Consider the following 21,305-nt stretch of genomic DNA (forward strand, 5'->3'; position numbering starts at 1 on the left):
CCCCTTATACTTTATATTATATTTTTTCATCTTTTTTCATTTTAGCTAGCAGACTATCTCTTGTACTTTGTGGTTAAACTGGAGGATTTTGGAGGCTGAGACAAAAACAAAGAGGAATAGTGAGAAAGAAAGATTGTCCTCTCAGTGTGATGGGTTTTGTATGATTTACCTGAACTGAGATAGATTTGATTTCCCACATACACTCGCAGACTTTTGGCTTTTTGTGCACCTTGCTGATATGAAGCTGCTGAAATGTTGGTGTCACCAGTGGTGCTAAACTGAGCTGAAATGGAGAAAATGTTTTGAACGTTTTCAAACAGGTTTTCTCAAATAATCCACCTGCCTTCCATTCTTAAAAAAAAAAAAAAAAAAAAAAAAAATTCATTCCCAAACTTTGGTTTAGCCATTGTTGCTATACAAGGCTGCTTAAATAAACAGAGCTTTGGGAATTGGAATTATTGTGTCCCATAGTACATAGAAAACTATGGAGCCCCTCTGGTGCTAGATAAATGGGAGGTGGGAGGAAAAAGTATATTCCAATGCTTTTGCGCTTGTTCTCAAAAATCTCTCACACAAGAGTTTCCTTAAAAAAACATTGCATTTGTTTGCATTTGCAGTATCTCACAAAAGTATTGCATCTAACCAAGAAAGTTAGAATTTGTTGCTAAAGCTTTTAATATGGTTTTGCTTCTCACTTTATATTATATCCATCACAAAAAGTTTTTTGAAAAACACAGTTTCTTGGGGGAAAACATAAATGTAATGTGATATAATTTTGCCTACCCTCAATTTATTTATTTTTTTAATTTACCACCATGTTCCTTCATGGGCTCCGTAGAAAACAGCATGCCAGAGAGGTGTCTGCATGGCATACGATTTCCAGTGAACTTTCAAAGTGTGCTAATGTTTCCCAAAACCCCTTGTGTAACAAGGGAGGAGTTTGTGACTGTTCTCTTTTTTACTTTTTCAGTGCAAAAGTAGTAAGCAGAATGCAAAACCTAGCGGCCTTGACAGTTTTAAATATAAAATGATTTGGAATCAGGACACAATCATATAATGTTATAATGTCTCATTACATACTCATTGTCTTACTACTTAGACGTATGTGCTTTATTCTCACCATCAATGTACACACTTAAGTATGTGAATTAGTTCATTTATCTTCAAATCCAGGAACTAAAGTAATTTAATCTTCCTTTCAGGGGATGTGTACATCCAGAAAACCCAAGACACCAAGAATCCCGTCATCTACGGCGTCTTCTCAGTGTCTGGGTGCGTAAGTTCATGACGGTCTCTCCCCTAGTAAGAGATCCAGTCCTCACTTCTCTTCGACGCCTCTTACAAATCAAACCACTTATCAGATTGGCAAGGGAGCTTGAATATATTTGCTTTCACATTCACACTCCAGTCACCCACAGGGCAACACCCCCATTTCCCCACCGCTGAAGACTGTTTCTAACATACTGAATAACAAGTGTTTGGCAGGCTTCACAGACAGTAGTACAAGTCCTCCAACAGCACAAAGGAAGGAGCCTTTCTGTGAATCTGATATGTGATATTCGCTTTAGGACTTACCTATATAATACCAGAGCTATTAGATGCGGTTAGGAGAGGATATTTGCACATGCTAAAATATTACACAACTGACCTCAGAGGGATCTGTCAACTTTTTAGATCAGGTTCACATGCTAATCATCCAGTGTAAATACACACGGCTGTTAGTGTGTTAGAGCAATTCACAGTCTCGCTGTAGATTTCAGATAAAATCGGTGAAGCCCTTGGGCTCTGTCTGAGCTCTTTAAACCCAAAAGCACCATCCTTGGTGATAATAGTGAAAACTCTCCATCAACTGCAAGTGATTTCACAACTCTAGCTGTCCCTCTGTCTCTTCTCTCTCTCTCCCTCTCTCTCTCTGTATTTGTATTCATGTTGTTTGTAAAACTGTATTCTCTAATCATATTATATCTTTTATCTTCATTTGATTAGTTACCTAGTAATAATGCAGAATGTTGTGTAATTCTTAGTCATTTTAGGACATAACTTTTTTGTTTTAAATATTTCTGAAACCTTGTTTATTTCCAAGTTTAAATTAGATTTTGAGTTGCATATTTTCAATGTGTTCTGACATTTGGATCCCACTTTGTTTCTGGGTGAATTTATTTTACATATTACATATTATATTACATACAAAATTAAGCCAATTGGTTATAGTGGTCAGCAGATTTACATAAAGACAACCATATTTTATTTCAGGAAATGTGTATAAAGATAGTAATATAAATTAGATAGATATATTTTACTTTGTACATCAATGTTGCAACATCTGTGTGACAAGGCCAGAGTGATTTGCTTTAATACTGTGTCTACCATCTCTCTTTGTGCTTCAGTGCATGAATTCTTCTCTTTCTGCATCTCTAGGTCTGTGTTTAAAGGTTCAGCAGTATGTGTGTATTCAATGGCTGATGTCCGCATGGTCTTCAATGGTCCTTTCGCTCATAAAGAAGGGCCAAACTACCAGTGGGTTGCCTACCAGGGTAAACTTCCTTATCCCCGACCAGGAACAGTGAGTAAACCCCACTAAACTCCATTCTCGGAACCAAATTCTCAATAGCCTCAACCAATTTGTCCAATAAATCACTCTTTCTGCGAAACCTTAAACAAGTTCAAGCAGTTTAGACACTGTTTGGAGATCTCATGCACTCTTTTTACAAAACTCTTAACACATTCTCACTCACTAAAACACAATTTGGACTGCGATAAACTTGTGATGCAAAACCCTTAACACAATAAAATAAAAGCTTAGCACAACTGCAACATGATTGTCGTCATTTACACACACTAATTCAAAACGGTTCACACTTTTTTCAAAATATGTGAATGTACAAAAAATATTGGTGCATCCATCAATAGAGTCACAGAAGAGGGCATATACGAGGTGGAGGAAGATGAAGATGAGGAAGGGCAAGTACAAGAACAGTCATTTCTGATGAAATCAGGGCTACTGTGAAAGACCATGTTTGTGTGCATGGCATGACAGAGACAGGGCAAAGAGTTTAACCTAATTTGAGCAGATACAGTATATATGTTCACCGAACTTGGGTGTGATTTCTTGTGTGTGTGTGTGTGTGTGTGTGTGTTTTATTGCAAAATATTTACTAAATACAAGAAAAGGTTTTGTTTTGTAATTACATGCACTGGACACTTGTGTTCTCCATTTTATTATTTAGTGTCTAATGAATGATCTGTAGTGTGTCTATTATTAACTAATGTGTGTATGATTCAAAAGCTTTGTTTGATCTTGAGTACAGTTGAAATGGTTTTGAAACGATTGTTTGATTTTTCCAGAAGAGTCAGGGGTTCTGTGAATTTAGTTTGATGGTTCGGATTTGTGTTTAAGGTTTTGAGAAAATGAGTGATGGTTTCAACAGATGTGTTTTAGCAATTCAGAACAACTGTAATACAAACCTGATTCCAAAAAAGTTGGGATACTGTACAAATTGTGAATAAAAACAGAATGCGATGATGTGGAAGTTTCAAATTTCAATATTTTATTCAGAATACAACATAATATAGATGACATATCAATTGTTTAAATGGAGAAAATGTATCATTTAAAGGGAAAAATAAGTTGATTTTAAATTTCATGGCATCAACACATCTCAACAAAGTTGGGACAGGGCCAAGTGTACCACTGTGTGGCATCCCCTCTTCTTTTTATAAAAGTCTGCAAACATCTGGGGACTGAGGAGACAAGTTGCTCAAGTTTAGGAAAATGAATATTGTCCCATTCTTGCCTAATACAGGCTTCTAGTTGCTCAACTGTCTTAGGTCATCTTTGTCACATCTTCCTCTTTATGATGCGCCAAATGTTTTCGATGGGTGAAAGATCTGGACTGCAGGCTGGCCATTTCAGTACCCGGATCCTCCTCCTACACAGCCATGACGTTGTAATTGATGCAGTATGTGGTCTGGCATTGTCATGTTGGAAAATGCAAGGTCTTCCCTGAAAGAGACAATCTCTGGATGGGAGCATATGTTGTTCTAGAACTTTGATATACCTTTCAGCATTGATGGTGCCTTTCCAGATGTGTAATCTACCCATGCCACATGCACTCATGCAACCCCATACCATCAGAGATGCAGGCTTCTGAACTGAGCACTGATGACAACTTGGGTTTTCCTTATCCTCTTTAGTCCGGATGACATGGCATCCCAGTTTTCCAAAAAGAACTTCAAATTTAGATTTGTCTGACCACAGAACAGTTTTCCAATTTGCCACAGTCCATTTTAAATTAGCCTTGGCCCAGAGAAAACGCCTGCGCTTCTGGATCATGTTTAGATATGGCTTCTTTTTTTACCTATAGAGTTTTAGGCGGCAACGGCAAATGGCATGGTGGATTGTGTTCACCGACAATGTTTTCTAGAAGTATTCCCATGTTGTGATTTCCATTACAGTAGCATTCTTGTATGTGATGCAGTGCCGTCTAAGGGCCCGAAGATCACTGGCATCCAGTATGTTTTCCGGCCTTGACCCTTACGCACGGAGACAGTTCCAGATTCTCTAAATCTTTGGATGATAGTATGCACTGTGGTTTGATAACTTCAAACTCTTTGCAATTTTTCTCTGAGAAACTCCTTTGTGATATTGCTCCATTATTTTTCACCACAGCATTGGGGGAATTGGGGATCCTCTGCCCATCTTGACTTCTGAGAGACACTGCCACTCTGAGAGGCTCTTTTTATACCCAATCATGTTGCCAATTGACCTAATAAGTTGCATATTGGTCCTCCAGTTGTTCCTTATATGTACATTTAACTTTTCCGACCTTTTTTTTGTTTTTTTGTTTTTTACTTTTTTGGAATATGTAGCTCTAATGTAATCCAAAATGAGCCAATACTTGGCATGACATTTCAAAAAAGTCTCACTCAACATTTGATATGTTATCTATATTTTACTGTGAATAAAATTAAAGTTTATGAGATTTGTAAATTATTTGATTTTTTTTACTCATAATTTGTACAGTGTCCCAACTTTTTTGGAATCGGGTTTGTACATCATATGAACAAGATAGTTAATGTTGGACAGTCTTAAATGCTGGAATACAAATGTTATCCCTGTGATTTCAGTGTCCAGGAGGGACGTTCACCCCTAACATGAAATCTACTAAAGACTACCCTGATGAGGTTATCAACTTCATGCGCAACCATCCGACCATGTTCAATGCTGTTTATCCAGTCCACAAGCGCCCTCTAGTGGTCCGTACCAATGTGGATTATGAGTTCACCACCATCACAGTGGACCAAGTGGCTGCAGTTGATGGCAACTATGAAGTTCTTTTCTTGGGAACAGGTGAACTTGATACACGTTTTAAGTTATATATTTATTTGATACATAAACAGTATACACACTGTTTAGAGAAAGTATACATACTGCATACAGAAAGACACAATAAAAGTGCTGTATAAATATGCCTCATTCATTCATACTGAGTGGTCTAAAAGCCTTTTTCTAAAGCTTTTCAGAAAAAGAAAGGAAACTTTATTCTTTATTCACTCAAAAAGAATATTCTATTTTATAAATATCTCTGACTCCTATATTCTGGTCAATTACAGATAAAGGAACTATTCAGAAAGTGATCATACTGCCCAGAGATGATCTTCAGACTGAAGAGCTGGTGCTGGAGGAGGTCGAGGTCTTCAGAGTAAGATCCTTTTTTTATTTATATTTACATTACACTTTGTGTCAACATACTCTTTATTGTTAAATACTATTTTTTTTATTATTATAAAATATAACTATAATTATTATTACAGGTTCCAACTCCAATCACTACTATGAAAATTTCTCCAAAACGGGTAAGCACAACATTTTTTAAAATACATTTTGAAATATTAATAGTAATAATATTAAATATAGTTTTAAAACTGATTATTTAGCAGATGGTTTTATGCAAAGCAACTTACAAATATGGAACATATTCTTCACATGTTCTCTATGATGTGTTTTGAATGATACTCTTCTAACTGTCCCCCCCCCCCATCTTCCTGTGTAGCAACAGCTGTATGTGAGTTCAGTGGTGGGTGTTACTCATCTGGCGCTGCACAGGTGTGATGTGTACGGAGAGGCCTGTGCTGACTGCTGCTTGGCCAGAGATCCTTACTGTGCCTGGGATGGAAAGTCCTGCTCTCGCTACTCAGCAAATCAAAAAAGGTGAGCGCTGCATGAGTGTAAATATCTTTATTATCACATCATTATCCTTAAAATAGAATTTAATATAACTTACAAGATTTGTTTGAATTCATTTCCTCCTTTGAAATTGGTTGTCTAAATCTTGTAGGCGGAGTCGGAGGCAAGATGTGAAGTATGGCAACCCTATAAGACAATGCAGGGGCTATAATTCCAATGGTGAGAATCTAAAAAATACACTTATGGTTCTTTTAGTTTATTAAAACATACTTTGGGAGAAGTAAAAGAACTCTTTTTGATTTTGGTTATTGCTTTAGATGGTATTTTGTTTTAATTCCTGCCAGCCAATAAGAACACGCTGGAGACAGTGCAGTATGGAGTAGAGGGAAGCACAGCCTTCCTGGAGTGCCAGGCCAGATCTCCTCATGTGTCAATCAAGTGGCATTTCCAGAAGGAGAACAGCGATAGGAGGAGAGAGGTGCGTGTGACAATGTTATACCATAAGTGATGTAATTTTAAATCAACATTTTCTGTATTTTGTGTCATTTTAATAATGCATTTTTTTTGCCAGTGATATTATTTGCTTTATATAATCCTGTACACTATTGATCAAATATAAAAAAAATATTAACATCTCTTATGTTCAGAGAGGCTGCATTTACTTGATAAAAAATCAGTAGAAGTCAGAAATCAGTAGAAGTCAAAGTCAGTAAAATTGTAAAATATTATTACAATTTAAAATAACTGCTTTAGATTTTAATATGTTTTAAAGTGAAGGTAAAGCTGAATTTTCAACTGCCATTACGTCTTCAGTGTCACATGATCCTTCAGAAATCATTCTAATATGCTGAAAATTCAGCTTTGCATTCACAGAAATAAATTACATTTTAAAATATATTAAAATAGAAAACAGGTATTTTAAATTTAATAATATTTCACAATATTACTGTCTGATGAAGTATGCAGTATTGATGAGCATATAATTTTGTTATGACATGATGCATGTGTGAATGAAACAATGACAAAAAAAAAATTATGACACACCCATATTTTTCGGACTATAAGTCGCACCCGATTATAAGTCGCATCAGTCCAAAAATACGTCATGATGAGGAAAAAAACATATAAGTCGCACTTGACTATAAGTCGCATTTTTTTAGACACGAGAAAACATTACCATCTACAGCCGCGAGAGGGTGATCTATGTCTATGTAGACTACAGGAGAACTGAGCAGCATAGAGCGCCCTCTCGCGGCTGGAGATGGTAATGTTTTCTCTTGGTTCAGGTCTCTTAGTTCATTTCTCTTGGTTCATGTCAAATTAATTTTGATAAATAAGTCGCACCTGACTATAAGTCGCAGGACCAGCCAAACTATGAAAAAAAGTGTGACTTATAGTCCGGAAAATACGGTACATAAAAAAATATCCCGTTTCACATTAATGCACATTTAAACCTAAAATCATAATTTTTGTTCCCAACAACCTATGCATTTCAGATCCGCTCTGACGAGCGCGTCGTTCATACGGAGCAGGGTCTCCTCCTGCGCGCTCTCCAGCTTTCTGATGGAGGGGATTACCAGTGCACCTCCACTGAGAAGAACTTCAAGCACACGCTGGTCAAGCTTCAGTTGGTGGTCCTTCCCACCCGCACCATCAACACCATCCAGACCGAATCCACCGCTCCCGCCACAACGCCTCTCCAGTCCAGCGCCTGGACGCCCAGTGCAGAGCAGTATAAAGACCTGCTGACCATCCTCAGCCAACCAGAGATGGGTCTCATCAACCAGTACTGCCAGGACTACTGGCAGATGGGGGACGACCCCGCAGCTCACGCACACAAGAAGAAGGACCTCAAGGAAGTACAGAAGGACCTCCAGAAGCCACGAAACAGGAGACACCACCAGGAGCAGGGCAGCATGGCTGAGACATGAGATGGAAAAACCCACTCACTCCAAATGAATGAGACTCAAGGTTGACCTCAAGGTCTTTGACTACCATTACACACAAACATATACCATTATGGCCGAGGAGAAAACAAACAATCTGTTTCTGAAAATTCATAGTATTTATTGTAGGCTGTACATAGATAGATTCTGTGGATATCTTTGTATGGAAATAGCAAATAACAAAAAATGTTTTTGTGTACAGATCTGTGCAAATATTTTATCATTGTTACTTTTTCTTCCAATATATTTATTACAACGGTATTCACATACATAACACACGTGACTGTTATCATAAAACTTAACACGGGATAGTTGGACATTTAAAACTCTTGATGGACAGTTTGACTGCACTTGATGTTTTTATACTGGAGGAAACATGGGAATAAAGCCGATGTACATTTATCGGACTGTTTCAGCCGAGCACATCTCATTCTGCAGATGTACGGATAAAGAATTTCTCCATATATTTGGTGCACCTGAGTATTCTGTGACCTCCCAAAAGACTTTGAAAAACACTTTAAAATCATCAGAAACTCTTCTTTTGCTCTTCTTGATCTTCCATATGTTGCTATGCTAATGTGTGTAAAATATAAAGTCGTTTCTGTGTGTTATACGTTCGGTTTGTTATTGATTACAGCCTCCTGTACAGTACGTACATCACTTTTCTGTTCTTTTCATTTATATAAATATGTATTGCACACAAAGAATGTCGAAAAGCGGGGGGTTCAAAACCTGTCCGTCTCTTTGCATAGCAGAATTGTTTAAAGCGTTGTCTTTAAGTATATGTACCTCTCCAGACATTTTCAGTAATAAGTGTCCGAGCAAGCACCTCTAAACATTTAATAGGTGATTATTCGAAAGCATTAAATCATTTGGAACTAAACTTTTGGGGGCTTGTTTGCGTTTGCATGAATGGTATTTGTACTGTACAGATATGTAGTCAAATTCTGCATAATGCTGTGTTGCTGTATGGTCTTTGAAATAATCAATCGAGAGTGAGAGAGAGACTGTTTTTTAAAGACAGAGGACTTTGTTGAACTCAAGCACAATTACCTGATGTGTCTGTTTTGCCTCCGTTGTTTTTTCAGCACGCATAGCAAACAGGCTGTGTGAAATGGTTGTTGTAAAAAATATATATATATATTTTCATTTGTAAAACATTATTTATCACTGTGGTTCGTCCCCTTGTTTTGTCTTTTTTTTTTTTTTGGATATTCTAATGTGAAAAAGATCCAGAATTTGATGTTATGAACAACAGTTAATATTATAGTAATGGTTTTTTTTTTCATCATTGTTGTTGACTAATTAAAGTTATATATTTTATAACAAATACAGGTTGGCCTTACTGCAGAAATATCACTATACTTCATTTGTTTTGCTGACTTGAAGTAAAGATTGAAATACACACAGCAAAGAAGTTTTGCTGAATAAGAAAATAGCATGTTTACACACAAAATCACATGTTGATTTGCCTATTTAATTAACTGAGGAAACAGTACATTGTTTGGTAATTTTGCATTAAGGTCATTCAGAAGAACTAGTGTAATTGGTCTCTTCTTTAATACTGATTATAAGATGTGCTGCATTTTTATGAATGCATCTCTGGCATTCATTAAATAAATTCTTTCAAAACATAATTCACAAAAGTAACAGAAATAATGTGGTATGGTATTATGACATCTGATAGTTTTTCGAATTAATGTTAGTGTAACACGTGCCAAGAAAAAAACAACTGAATGCAACATTTGAAAAAAAAAAAAAAAAACACTTGGAAATCTGTTTTATGTAAAGATTATTTTTGCATTACAAACTAAATGGAGATAAATCTATCAAACATTACTGTATTGTCTTGTTAATAATACCTTGTCTTGAGGTAGCTGTTAAAGAAGTCTTGAGGACAAAAATGTTGCAGATGTGGCACCGTTTTCTAATAATAGAATAGCTTATTAATTCTCAGCCCAGCTACATGAAAATATATATTTTAATCTACTGTACACACTTTTTTGCAGTGGAAAGGTTTTATGGATGTTAACATTTCTTTAGAAAAACGTTGTGATAGACTGTGGCCAAAGAAATGTAATACTACTTTTTGAGTATATTATTTTTACTAAATGTTTAGCAAGATAAACATGATCATGTAATCATTAAACATGTATTAAACAACTTGCAACAAACTCTCAAAATACTGCAATGAACTGCTACTGATGAAGTACGATGAAGAAAGTGTCTCTCTCATCTGTGATGCCTGTGGATTAAAACGTATCAATCTTCAGATTGGGGTCAATGAGCTCTGTCAGGTATAAGACTAAAGCTCATTAAACGCTGCACTGCACACTGTGTCCGCTGGAAAATGTCAACTGATCCTGATGACTACAGTGGAAAAGTGAGATTAGAATTACTCAAGGAGATTTCAATATCCAGCATCAAAAACACCTTCACATTCAGTCCAAGTTCTATTGAAAAGCCAAAAATGTAGGCCATAGAGATGTAATTTTATAAACACATGGATATAGGAAAATGCATCAAGTTCAAAGTCAACAAAACCAAAAAAAGGGTGTGTGTTCACTGCTGTGTGTGTGCACTTTGTATGTGTTAAATACAGAGCATGCATTTGGAGTATGGGTCCCCATACTTGGCTGTATGTCACTTTTTTTTTTACATTAAATATCATAACATAGTCATCAGCAGATGATGGCAAACAATCGTAACATTTACAACATCACATTATTCCACTCACACATTCTCCATTGCCTTACTCATGTGCTTGTGAAGATCCTGGCCAGATTATCACCCTTTGCTGAGCACAGCATCTTCTCATTAAATCTGAGGTTAGATGACCTCTCTTTCAATGCCTTCTGTCCTTGTTCTTCATTGGCCCAACCAACCCAGGTGGTCTGAGACATCTCCAAAATCCTTCTAAGACTCCAAACAATTCATCGGGTCACCAAGATCCAGTCGAGGAGTGAGCTGTATAGTTGCCAGCACCTGGAGGCCTCTGGGCAAGCGAGTGGTCATCCCGAAGGACTTCTGTTCCCTAATCAAGAGTCAGTATGGGGGCCGGGGCGAGCGCCGAGGAGAAACACTCCAGGGAGCTAGAGAAGAAACTGAAAGAGGACGCTGACAAAGATGCCAGGACCGTCAAACTTCTGTTGCTAGGTAACAAAAAACACAAGTGGACTCAGATGACCGTTCAAGCCAAAACATGAAGAATAGCTCATTTGCTAGATTATATTGCAGATGTGTTGCAAAGCCTTTCCATTTAAACCCCATAATAAACAGGCAATGACTTCACATTTTGTTTTATCAATTTGTTTTTTTTTTTGTTATTTGAAAGGAACATTAATTATTTAAGGCTCACATGCAAGATGAAAATTGATGCCTTACTGATATTCAAACCAAAGTGGAGTCAAACTGGAGACTCATAGTGTGATATTTCTCAATATCTATTTATATCTAATATTTTAAAGTATACATTTATATTCAACAAAAGTTGTATCTCTATTAAGGCTGTCATGATATTAGATTTTTAATTTTAAGGTTATTGTGGTCATAAAAATTCATGATATCAATATATCACAATATATACCTATAGAAATATTGGTGGTGGTGCGGAAGGTGGGGGGGGTTATCAGTCAAATAATTTTTTTAATTTGTTTAGTGAGTGTTTCTTTTTCATACAACGAACATAAGGATACTGATAAATGCAGGGCAAAAGACTCTGGCTTTCTCCGTCTTCTTTGAAGCTCCTATGAAATAACAGAAAATACTGTCAAGTTCAACAGTATGATGAATAAATATTAATGGTAACTAACATATCCCGGTATTCGGTAATGGATATAACACAGTAATGAATATGCACGGTATTGTTATGGGCACTTCTAAATACCGTGAATAATTATATATTAAAAATTATTCAGAATTTGGAATGCTTTTTAAGCATACTATTCCCATCAACTGGTCAAAATGCACAACACCTGTATGCTGCTTGAAAGACGCGAGTGTGCTCTGATGTAAACAAGCGCATGAGAAGCACATTTGGGAACACGTAAGAGACGCGCTGAATGAAAACACGTTCACTCAGACAGCAGATAGCGTTAAAGGGGGTTAAAATGCAGCCCTTACCCTGGAAACCTCATAAATAAAGCAGCTGCGGTACTTTCTAAAAAATATTTAAATAATTAAATAGCCACTCAGATTTTTGTATTCAATATTCATCACAGCGCCAAATACTTAAATATTTAGATTTAATAGGCTTACATGCTACAACATGCCCTAGACATTGTTTCAAAGGATTTTGATTCTTTATTGTTCATTCACACTTTACATTAGGGCTTCATTAGTTAACATTAGTTAATTCATTAGCCAATGAAAAATTCTTCTGAACATTCATTAATCATAGGTATTCCAATATTTAATTAAAACCAAAGTTGCAGCTGTATTATTAAATGAGCTAACATGAACTAACTAAAAAAAACACACAACGTATTTTTTAACAAAGATTAATAACTTCTGTAGCAAATGTAGCTATTGCTCATTGTGAATGTTAAAGGTTAACTAATGAGGTCTTATTGTAAAGTGATACCTATGGGTCTTTATTGTTCTAAAACTTTGAACTTTATATATATTTTCAGTATTGCTTTATTGTATTTAAATGTTCAGTTATTTTTGTTATAAGAAAAAAATATTTAACCTGTTATACTGCATTATGACCTTTTTCAATCTAAATTTAAATACCGTGATAGTACTACATACCATGATAAAAGCATAAGCAATTAATCGCAACAGGAAAAATTCATACTGGCATATCCCTAAAACACTTTACAATAAAAAAAAATTAACATTAATGTATTAGGCTAACTAACATGAAAGAACAATGTACAATGCATTTATTACATGATTTATTAATCTTTGATAATGTTAATAAAAATAGAGTCGTTCAGTTCATGTTAGTTCATAGTGCATTAATGTTTACAAACACAACTTGTGATTTTAATAGCCTAATATGCATTAGTAAATGCTGAAATGAACATGAACTAAGATAAATAAATTATGTGAAAATATTTTTCATTGTTATTTGTTATTTATATATTAACTAATGTAATTTACTAATGTTAACTAAAGAACCTTACTGAAGAATGACCGCAGATGAGGCATTAAGTGCATGGCACTGCGACCAACTTAAACTATTTACAGTTTAACCCATAAGAACCCGGACCAATTTCCCCTTAAAGGAAAATTATGGGGCATATAAAACAGACTAAATGGACCACTTAAAACATGTTTCTGCAGTTGTTTTTTAAATACAACCACTCCTTGTCAAAGATCTGTACTTTTTCAGAAGTAATACAGTTTTTTCACTTTATTTGCTTTGCCACATATTTCAAAACCACGTAACTGTAACCATTCAATTTTACAACAACTTTTTTGTAACTTATCAAAATTCTACCTTTTCAGGTATACGGTTTCACCAGAAATAAAGTTTTAGAATATTTTTTCACAACTCGAAAAATGTGCAAACTGAATAACAATAAATAACTACCTCACACTGGAGGTCAACATGTTGAACATGCATGTAGTGCAATAACATTGCAAAATGTATATTTTCAGGTATACGGTTTAACCAGAAATACATTTTTAGATTATTTTTTCACAACTCGAAAATGTGCAAACTGAATAAAAATAAATAACTACCTCACACTGGAGGTAAGTATGTTGAACATGCATGTAGTGCAATAACATAAAAGCATATTTTAACATATGTAAACAAAATAAATGTAAAATTAATAACATTGTTAATGAAATGTATTTTAGAATTTTTTTTGCATACCTTTAACAGTTATGCAGCACATGTTGGTATCATATGTTGGTACTATTTTAAGGTTATTTTATCTTTTTTGTACATTCTGAAGATCAAGATGTTCCCTGAATCTATTCATGTTATTCTCACTACAAAAAAAGATAAAATAAACTTAAAATAGTACCAACATATGATACCAACATATGTCATACTGTTTTATACCATATGCTGCATAACTGTTTTAGTTAAAGGTATGCAAAAAAAAAAAATCTAAAATACATTTCATTAACAATGTTATTAATTTAACATTTATTTTGTTTACATATGTTAAAATATGCTTTTAATTGAGCAGCAGAATATATATAACACTATATATATTAGGGGAAGTCGTGGCCTAATGGTTAGAGGGTTGGACTCCCAATCGAAGGGTTGTGGGTTCTAGTCTCGGGCCGGACGGAATTGTGGGTGGGGGGAGTGCATGTACAGTTCTCTCTCCACCTTCAATACCACGACTTAGGTGCCCTTGAGCAAGGCATCGAACCCCCAACTGCTCCCCGGGCGCCGCAGCATAAATGGCTGCCCACTGCTCCGGGTGTGTGCTCACAGTGTGTGTGTGTGTGTTCACTGCTCTGTGTGTGTGCATTTCGGATGGGTTAAATGCAGAGCACAAATTCTGAGTATGGGTCACCATACTTGGCTGAATGTCACTTCACTTATTTTTTTTTTTATGATTGAATCAGCTAAATTATTTGAGCAGCTCATTACCATTTTTCTTAATGTGACACATACGTCACATCAAAATTCCACCTACTGTTTTAAGGTTAACAGCCCGATGTGACACATATGTCACCACAACATTTTCATAACTTGTTTTATATCAATTTGTACAAGACATGTTTTAAAATCAGGTCAAGTGTAATCTAGGATATGTTATTAAAACATTAGAATTGTTGCATGGGTTGAAACATACCTTTAGTAACAAAAACAAGCGTTTTTAAAAATTGCCAACACTGCAACATGTGCACACCAGGCAGGCCACCATTTTGGAAATGTTACCATGGCAACAAAAATGCACAGATTGTCACATGACTGAACCTGGATGTTCCTTAAATGTCACTTAGGGACTTCCTGGGTTGAAAGTAAGGGATAATGCTTTAAAACGACTTTTCCAGATAATCACCAGTGTTTGTGACACCCACGTCACCACGGGTTCTTATGGGTTAATGTAGCAATGTGGTCGCTCAGTTTTTCAAGACCAGTGTTAATCGTGTAACTGTTCATAGATTTGAACAAAGAAATAAAGTGTTACTACGCATAGGCCGTATTGGTTACAAATGCAAAAATAAGACGAGTAAAGAAAACGCGGTAGGGGAGAGCGGGGTCGAAAGTAACGTGGGACGAAAGTAACAAAGCGAATTTCTCAGAGCCTACTGCATTTGCATTCCCAGCTATGATGGTATATTCAGCATTCAATCCTCGACGGAGCTGAGAAATATCACGTGATTTCCATATCATTTCCCGCAGTTAAACTGTTTTAGAGTACAAAAAGTAAATTATTGAAGCTGTAATTGTTTTTTTTATTAGTTGTGTTGTTTTTCTTGTTTCGTGTGTCACAGTAATCATCAATCTACAGGTTATTTTGTGCTTTAACACATCCTAAAGTTTGCATTATCAAAGTTTTTTAGTATAAAAGTAAATCAGGTTTAAACGTCAGGAGTTTCTGTCATGACAAAAGTAACAATTGTTAGAGACAACAGTGACAAGAAACATTTATTTTGTTCCGGTACATGCTATTCTGTGAATTTCTGTGTCTTGCATCATTTATTAAAATGTTTATGTCATATTATACCAAAAGAATATGAGTGAGGGTCAGAAAGACAAATAGAGGTCTGGTTTTATCCAGATGTTCATGAGAGAGCGTTTCTGGACATAGAAGAACATCTGGGCAGCTCCTACCTCGCATTTACCTTAGTTATAATTAGGTTTTAGCCATACCTTAGCTTTTACACCTCCCCCTATGAATTTGGAGTGTTTCCAGATGTTTTAATCCACATTTTGAATGCATAAAAACAACTGGATGGAAACACGAATAGGCCTAATGTTAAATTATGTTTAGAATTTATATTGTGCTAATGTAATTTAATTATTATATTGTTCATTCGGTTGAAAAAATGTTTTATAAAAATACACTAAAAAAATCAAGTTTGTACAGTCAGGTTTTGAGATTTGATGAAACTTAAATTTAAAATAAAAATATAAATATAAAAATGTAATTAAATATATATATATATATTTTTTGCAAAAATAAAAGACAGAATATGTTTGCAGTTACATATTAACAAGGTCATAGTCAGGTATACTTAATAAAAATAAGAGTAACAGAAAAAAATCTAGCTTATATTGTTGTGTTACTTTTAACCCACCTGTGAACATAAGTTGCACATTGTTACTTTTGACCCCATCGGTTGGGACGAAAGTAGCAATGTGCAACTTATGTTCAAAGTGAAATTATACTGAAGCCTTTCTACATTTCTACAAAATACCACCCGGTATTGTTAGACCACACTTATGAGTTACTGACAACAGCAAAAATATATCCCTGTCTACAACATTATCTTTTGAAATGATGTTTTTCTGAAAAATTGTACTTTCGCCCCTACTTATTAAAATAATCACCCTTTACTTCAATATATGAACACAGAAAACAGCTGTTAACAGGTTAATATAACGTTTCCCATTCTATAGCCCTTATTAGCAAGGGTTTAGTGGGCTAAAACTTGGTGACCTCAGTCTTTTGTAATAGTTGCGAAGGTTGTCTGTGATCTTAAACCCGTGCGAATCGGCCATGACTGTAATTTATAAAGTAAAATTTCCCCCGCTAATGACCTACCATATTTCGCCGAAAACCGATGTCCTGTGACCTGTGATAATATTAGTCCCCGAATCGGCATCTCTGTGATGTGGCCAGCATTTGGTGGGTCGTATTTCTTTCTTTCTTTCTTTCTTTCTTAAGTTTCTGTTTCCTGTGCGACTTTTTATCCATCTTTGCGAAGACTGGAGCTGCACTGGAGTGTTTTGGGTGCTGTCATTTCGCTAAACCCCTACTATACAATTTGCAGAAAAAGAAAGCTGTAAAAGGTTTCACTGTTTTGTTACAAAAAAAAAAGAGTCAAGAATAAAGCTTTAGATATTATTTAAACCTGGTGAAATGTAAATTACACAATGCACAAAATTATTAAAAAAAAAATTTCTTTAAATCTATCTAAACGGACCACAGAACGGGACTCTCAAAGCCTTGACATCCGGGTATCCGGGAGACAATTCAGTAAATTTGAGTAAAATCACAAGCTTCTCTTATCCCCAGCGAATTCACCACACGAAATACTAGATAATACTTACCCAGGGCGAATATGTCTGACTATTAAAATAATGGCAACTTACTCTGACAAACACGGCTCTCCTCGGAGTAGCTGCGAGCACTGCGTCTTGAGTGACAGGTGTCAGCGTTAAGGCACAATACTGCCACCTGGGCGCTAAACCAGGTACTGACGCTGGAGTATTTACAGTACATGTGGTGTCATCATAGGAGAACTGTTCATTTTAAATATTGCGGTTATCGTCTAACAATAAATTAACATGATATCAATAATTGTTTCTATGCCTATCACGGTTATCGTCAATACCGGTATATCGCGACGCGTCGCCCTAATCTCTGTCTGTCACAACTGTGTTTGTCTTTGTCTGTGAGTTGATGTAGGTCAGGGTCATGGGACATCAAGCTTTGACAAGGCTTAGTACAAAAATAATAAGCCTCTTAATGTAATCCTCCAAAGATAACCACAATAGAGGACAAGGAAGTATTCATTCATTCACATTTGTATGCCTAAATAAATACATTTACTGTAAATTGTACTAATTTCACAATATTACTGTGTTACTGTATATTTGGTCAAATAAATGCAGCCTCGGTGAGCATTTTGAATATACTTTATTGAAAAACATTTAAACATCTTACCAACGACATTTTGAACAGCGGTAAATACATATGTCATAAAAATGAATTGCTATACTAAATCGATTACTATCTTCTCCAGGTGCTGGTGAGTCAGGGAAAAGCACAATTGTCAAACAGATGAAGTAAGTGCTAAGTAAAAAAAAAAAAGTATGATAATAAAATAAATAGGCTAATGTTCATTCATATTTAGTGCTTTTTCAAAAGAATAGCTTGGTCCATTAAAAGGTTTTTTTTTTTTTTTTCATGACAGAATTATTCACAAAGATGGTTACTCCCTCGAAGAGTGCTTGGAGTTCATTGTCATCATCTACAGCAACACCATGCAGTCGATGCTGGCCATTGTGAGGGCCATGACCACACTCAACATTTCCTATGGAGATGCCGCTGCACAGGTGCGCTACTCAAACATTCAAGCATCCATTAGTCATTTGCATAAATAAACAGATTAAATGATGGAAAAGAACTGTAGTGATACCACGGCACAATGATGATATCGATTATGCCACTTGCTTTGTCCAAAAATATAGAATCCCACTTTAATTGTAGGTGTTTAACTACTGTGTATTTGTATATGTCAAAAGCATTCATTGTTTGGTAGGGGCAGGGAAAGGTTTGAAAGTATTAATTAAAATTGTAATTCCAGAAATGAATTACAGATGATATTTCTTTTAAATGTATGCACAAGACTGAATTAGTATTATCTTGTATACTACATAACAAAACCGTAAAAATATACTTTTAGGAAAGGTCATGAAAGTTACACATCTAAAAGAGACTATTAAATCATGATGAAGAATTTGACAGTATTTACAGTCACTCACACCAGCCCAAAAGTCTGTATAGTAGCTAATGCTTAAACACCTTTAGTTACACCAGCCCAAATCCATACAAGCTGACTAATATGTAAAACATAAGTAAATAAATAAATTACCGGTTTGTTTCAGGACGATGCAAGGAAGCTGATGCACTTAGCTGACACCATTGAGGAAGGCACCATGCCAAAGGAGCTGTCTGACATCATTCTGAGGCTGTGGAAGGACACAGGCATCCAGGCGTGCTTTGACAGAGCCTCCGAATACCAGCTCAACGACTCTGCCGGATAGTATGGCATCAGAAGTAGTCTTTTAAAGCATTAAATAACAATTAACAAGGTTTTAATGTATATGATCAAAACAGTAATCAAATCATCTTTGAAACATTAAGTATGCGGAGATACTGTACTGATTCTTAATCTATCTCCAAGCTATCTGAATGACCTGGAGAGGCTGGTCAAACCTGGCTATGTCCCTACTGAGCAGGACGTCCTGCGATCAAGAGTGAAGACCACCGGTATCATCGAGACGCAGTTCTCCTTCAAGGACCTCAACTTCAGGTACAGCTAAAATACAAAGAGCCTCCTCAATCCTAGCTAAGGCATAAAGTAAACCATGATCATTCATCTCAAAAATCCAAGCAAGTTTAAGAATGCAAAGGTATCAAGAAGACTTGAATAACACCAATGCCAAAAAACTGACTGACCTTTTTTGGTCGACAGGATGTTTGATGTGGGCGGTCAGCGCTCAGAGAGGAAGAAGTGGATCCACTGCTTCGAAGGTGTGACCTGTATCATCTTCATCGCTGCTCTGAGCGCATACGACATGGTGCTGGTGGAGGATGATGAAGTGGTAGGTTGTCATTTGTGGTGCATCACTGGAAGTTTCACATGAACTGTTACTATGAGGCTTTTAAGTAATAAACCCTGTTTTTCCATGTCCTTCCAACCAAAGAACCGAATGCATGAGAGTCTCCACTTGTTCAACAGTATCTGTAATCACCGTTACTTCGCCACCACATCCATTGTACTCTTCCTCAACAAGAAGGATGTCTTCCTGGAGAAGATCAAGAAAGCTCATCTGAGCATGTGCTTCCCTGATTACGATGGTAAGGCAGCATTTTGCCTGCAAATAAAAATATAAAATTAATTCTTTAACATACAGATTCTTACAACTGACTTTTACTTTAAACTAAAGAGTTTATTTTAAAGAGGATTAACACATTTTCAGCATGGATTTATCATGGAACATCTTGATATGCAAAACCATGCTAAAGATGACGCTGCCATGTTTCTCTCAGGTCCCAACACCTTTGAGGATGCTGGTAACTACATCAAGGTGCAGTTCTTAGATCTGAACTTGCGACGAGACATCAAAGAAATCTACTCCCACATGACCTGTGCCACAGACACAGAGAACGTCAAGTTTGTGTTTGATGCCGTAACAGACATTATCATCAAAGAAAATCTCAAAGACTGCGGTCTCTTCTAAGCAAGCAATGTGTGGGATGAGGTGATTATAATATAATATCAAAAAAATGAAGTAGTAATATAAGGAATAGTATTGCATTATGTTGTTGTAGCATATTACATTTCGCTACAATTTCTATATGTGCATAACTAAAAAGCCTTTCTTCGTTTATTGAGATGCTGAATCGACAAAACCCAAAACTGACCCTTTGCCCCATGTAGCCCGTTTTCCTCCCTACAAATACAAGGGATCTGAATTGATTAAATCATGTAGATGAATGTATATAGTTGTTGGGATCTACACTTGATTAAACACACTGCATGTAATTAAATATCAGAGCCTAATACAAATTCATAGCAGCAAGTCATATATACCAAGACCTATATGAGGTGTATTCGGTTCTATTATTATTTTATTTTTTTTTACAGTGATCTGTCCTGTAGATTTACAACTACACTTCACACAGCTATAAACCAAATAACCATCCTTCTGAAACACCTGCATATGCACTTCAGCATAATGTTTTGCAAGAGTACATTATGAAGTATTTCAGTTACGCCTTATAGCAGACACTGCGTAAAGTTCAGGCTTTTAAGCTGATTGAGAAAAGTTGTGACTTGACTGGGATACAAAGTTCTATATATTTTACAGAGGAGTTATATCACGTTATGTCCCATCAGAATCTCTATGTAAGATGGATGACTTTGATGAAAAGATAGCATTTATGAAGTTGTTTAGCTAAGGAGCAGCTAGCAGAGAGACAAAGAATACAACAGCGGAATTGAAATGACATATAAACCATAAACAAATGTAAACTGAATGAATAAAGCTTCTGTAGAAAAGATTGAACCTGATGTGTTTGTCCTTTAAGTGTCCTGAACAGCTTAAATCCAAAGAAAAACAGGCTTTAGTATCATAACCACATTGGGATGGTTGAGTGTTTAATATATAGCCTACCTACATAATATATGAAAATAAAAAAATGAATCATTTTATGAATATTTGTATCATTTGTATATTATAACACACACACACACACACACACACACACACAACATTAAAGTCTTCTTAACACCAG

The 21,305-nt window shown here is 35.8% G+C and overlaps 2 protein-coding genes and 1 long non-coding RNA gene across 3 annotated transcripts in view; 2 read left to right on the forward strand and 1 right to left on the reverse strand.

Annotated features, from left to right (window-relative positions):
- Positions 1-9,770, forward strand: part of LOC128015832 (semaphorin-3F-like) — a 41,765-nt gene extending 31,995 nt beyond the window's left edge. The window contains exons 11-19 of the mRNA XM_052600020.1: positions 1,203-1,272; positions 2,419-2,563; positions 5,128-5,350; positions 5,614-5,702; positions 5,815-5,856; positions 6,054-6,211; positions 6,339-6,406; positions 6,532-6,665; positions 7,684-9,770. Of these exons, the coding sequence (XP_052455980.1) occupies positions 1,203-1,272; positions 2,419-2,563; positions 5,128-5,350; positions 5,614-5,702; positions 5,815-5,856; positions 6,054-6,211; positions 6,339-6,406; positions 6,532-6,665; positions 7,684-8,118 (1,364 nt within the window). The 3' untranslated portion in view covers positions 8,119-9,770. The remainder of the gene's footprint in view (positions 1-1,202; positions 1,273-2,418; positions 2,564-5,127; positions 5,351-5,613; positions 5,703-5,814; positions 5,857-6,053; positions 6,212-6,338; positions 6,407-6,531; positions 6,666-7,683) is intronic.
- LOC128015836 (uncharacterized) lies at positions 3,526-6,589 on the reverse strand. The gene is made up of 3 exons (XR_008184015.1): positions 6,458-6,589; positions 6,285-6,373; positions 3,526-6,190 (listed from the first exon to the last, which is right to left on the reverse strand). It is a non-coding gene; the product is annotated as an uncharacterized LOC128015836 (long non-coding RNA).
- Positions 9,771-11,044: 1,274 nt separating the features above from the next.
- On the forward strand, positions 11,045-21,076 carry LOC128015835 (guanine nucleotide-binding protein G(t) subunit alpha-1). The gene is made up of 8 exons (XM_052600023.1): positions 11,045-11,289; positions 18,025-18,067; positions 18,196-18,337; positions 18,890-19,047; positions 19,189-19,317; positions 19,480-19,609; positions 19,712-19,865; positions 20,058-21,076. The coding sequence occupies exons 1-8, from the start codon at positions 11,184-11,186 to the stop codon at positions 20,246-20,248; spliced, it is 1,053 nt and encodes a 350-aa protein (XP_052455983.1). The 5' UTR covers positions 11,045-11,183; the 3' UTR covers positions 20,249-21,076.
- The last annotated feature ends 229 nt before the right edge of the window (positions 21,077-21,305 follow it).

The sequence above is a fragment of the Carassius gibelio genome, chromosome A6 (genome assembly GCF_023724105.1).
Source record: "Carassius gibelio isolate Cgi1373 ecotype wild population from Czech Republic chromosome A6, carGib1.2-hapl.c, whole genome shotgun sequence".
NCBI lineage: Eukaryota > Metazoa > Chordata > Actinopteri > Cypriniformes > Cyprinidae > Carassius > Carassius gibelio.

Coding starts and splice junctions, on each gene's coding strand:
- LOC128015835 (XM_052600023.1), top strand. CDS start 11,184: ATGGGGGCCGGGGCGAGCGCCGAGGAGAAACACTCCAGGGAGCTAGAG. Junction 18,338..18,889: donor ATGGAGATGCCGCTGCACAG/GTGCGCTACTCA, acceptor GGTTTGTTTCAG/GACGATGCAAGGAAGCTGAT. Junction 19,048..19,188: donor CTCAACGACTCTGCCGGATA/GTATGGCATCAG, acceptor TCTATCTCCAAG/CTATCTGAATGACCTGGAGA.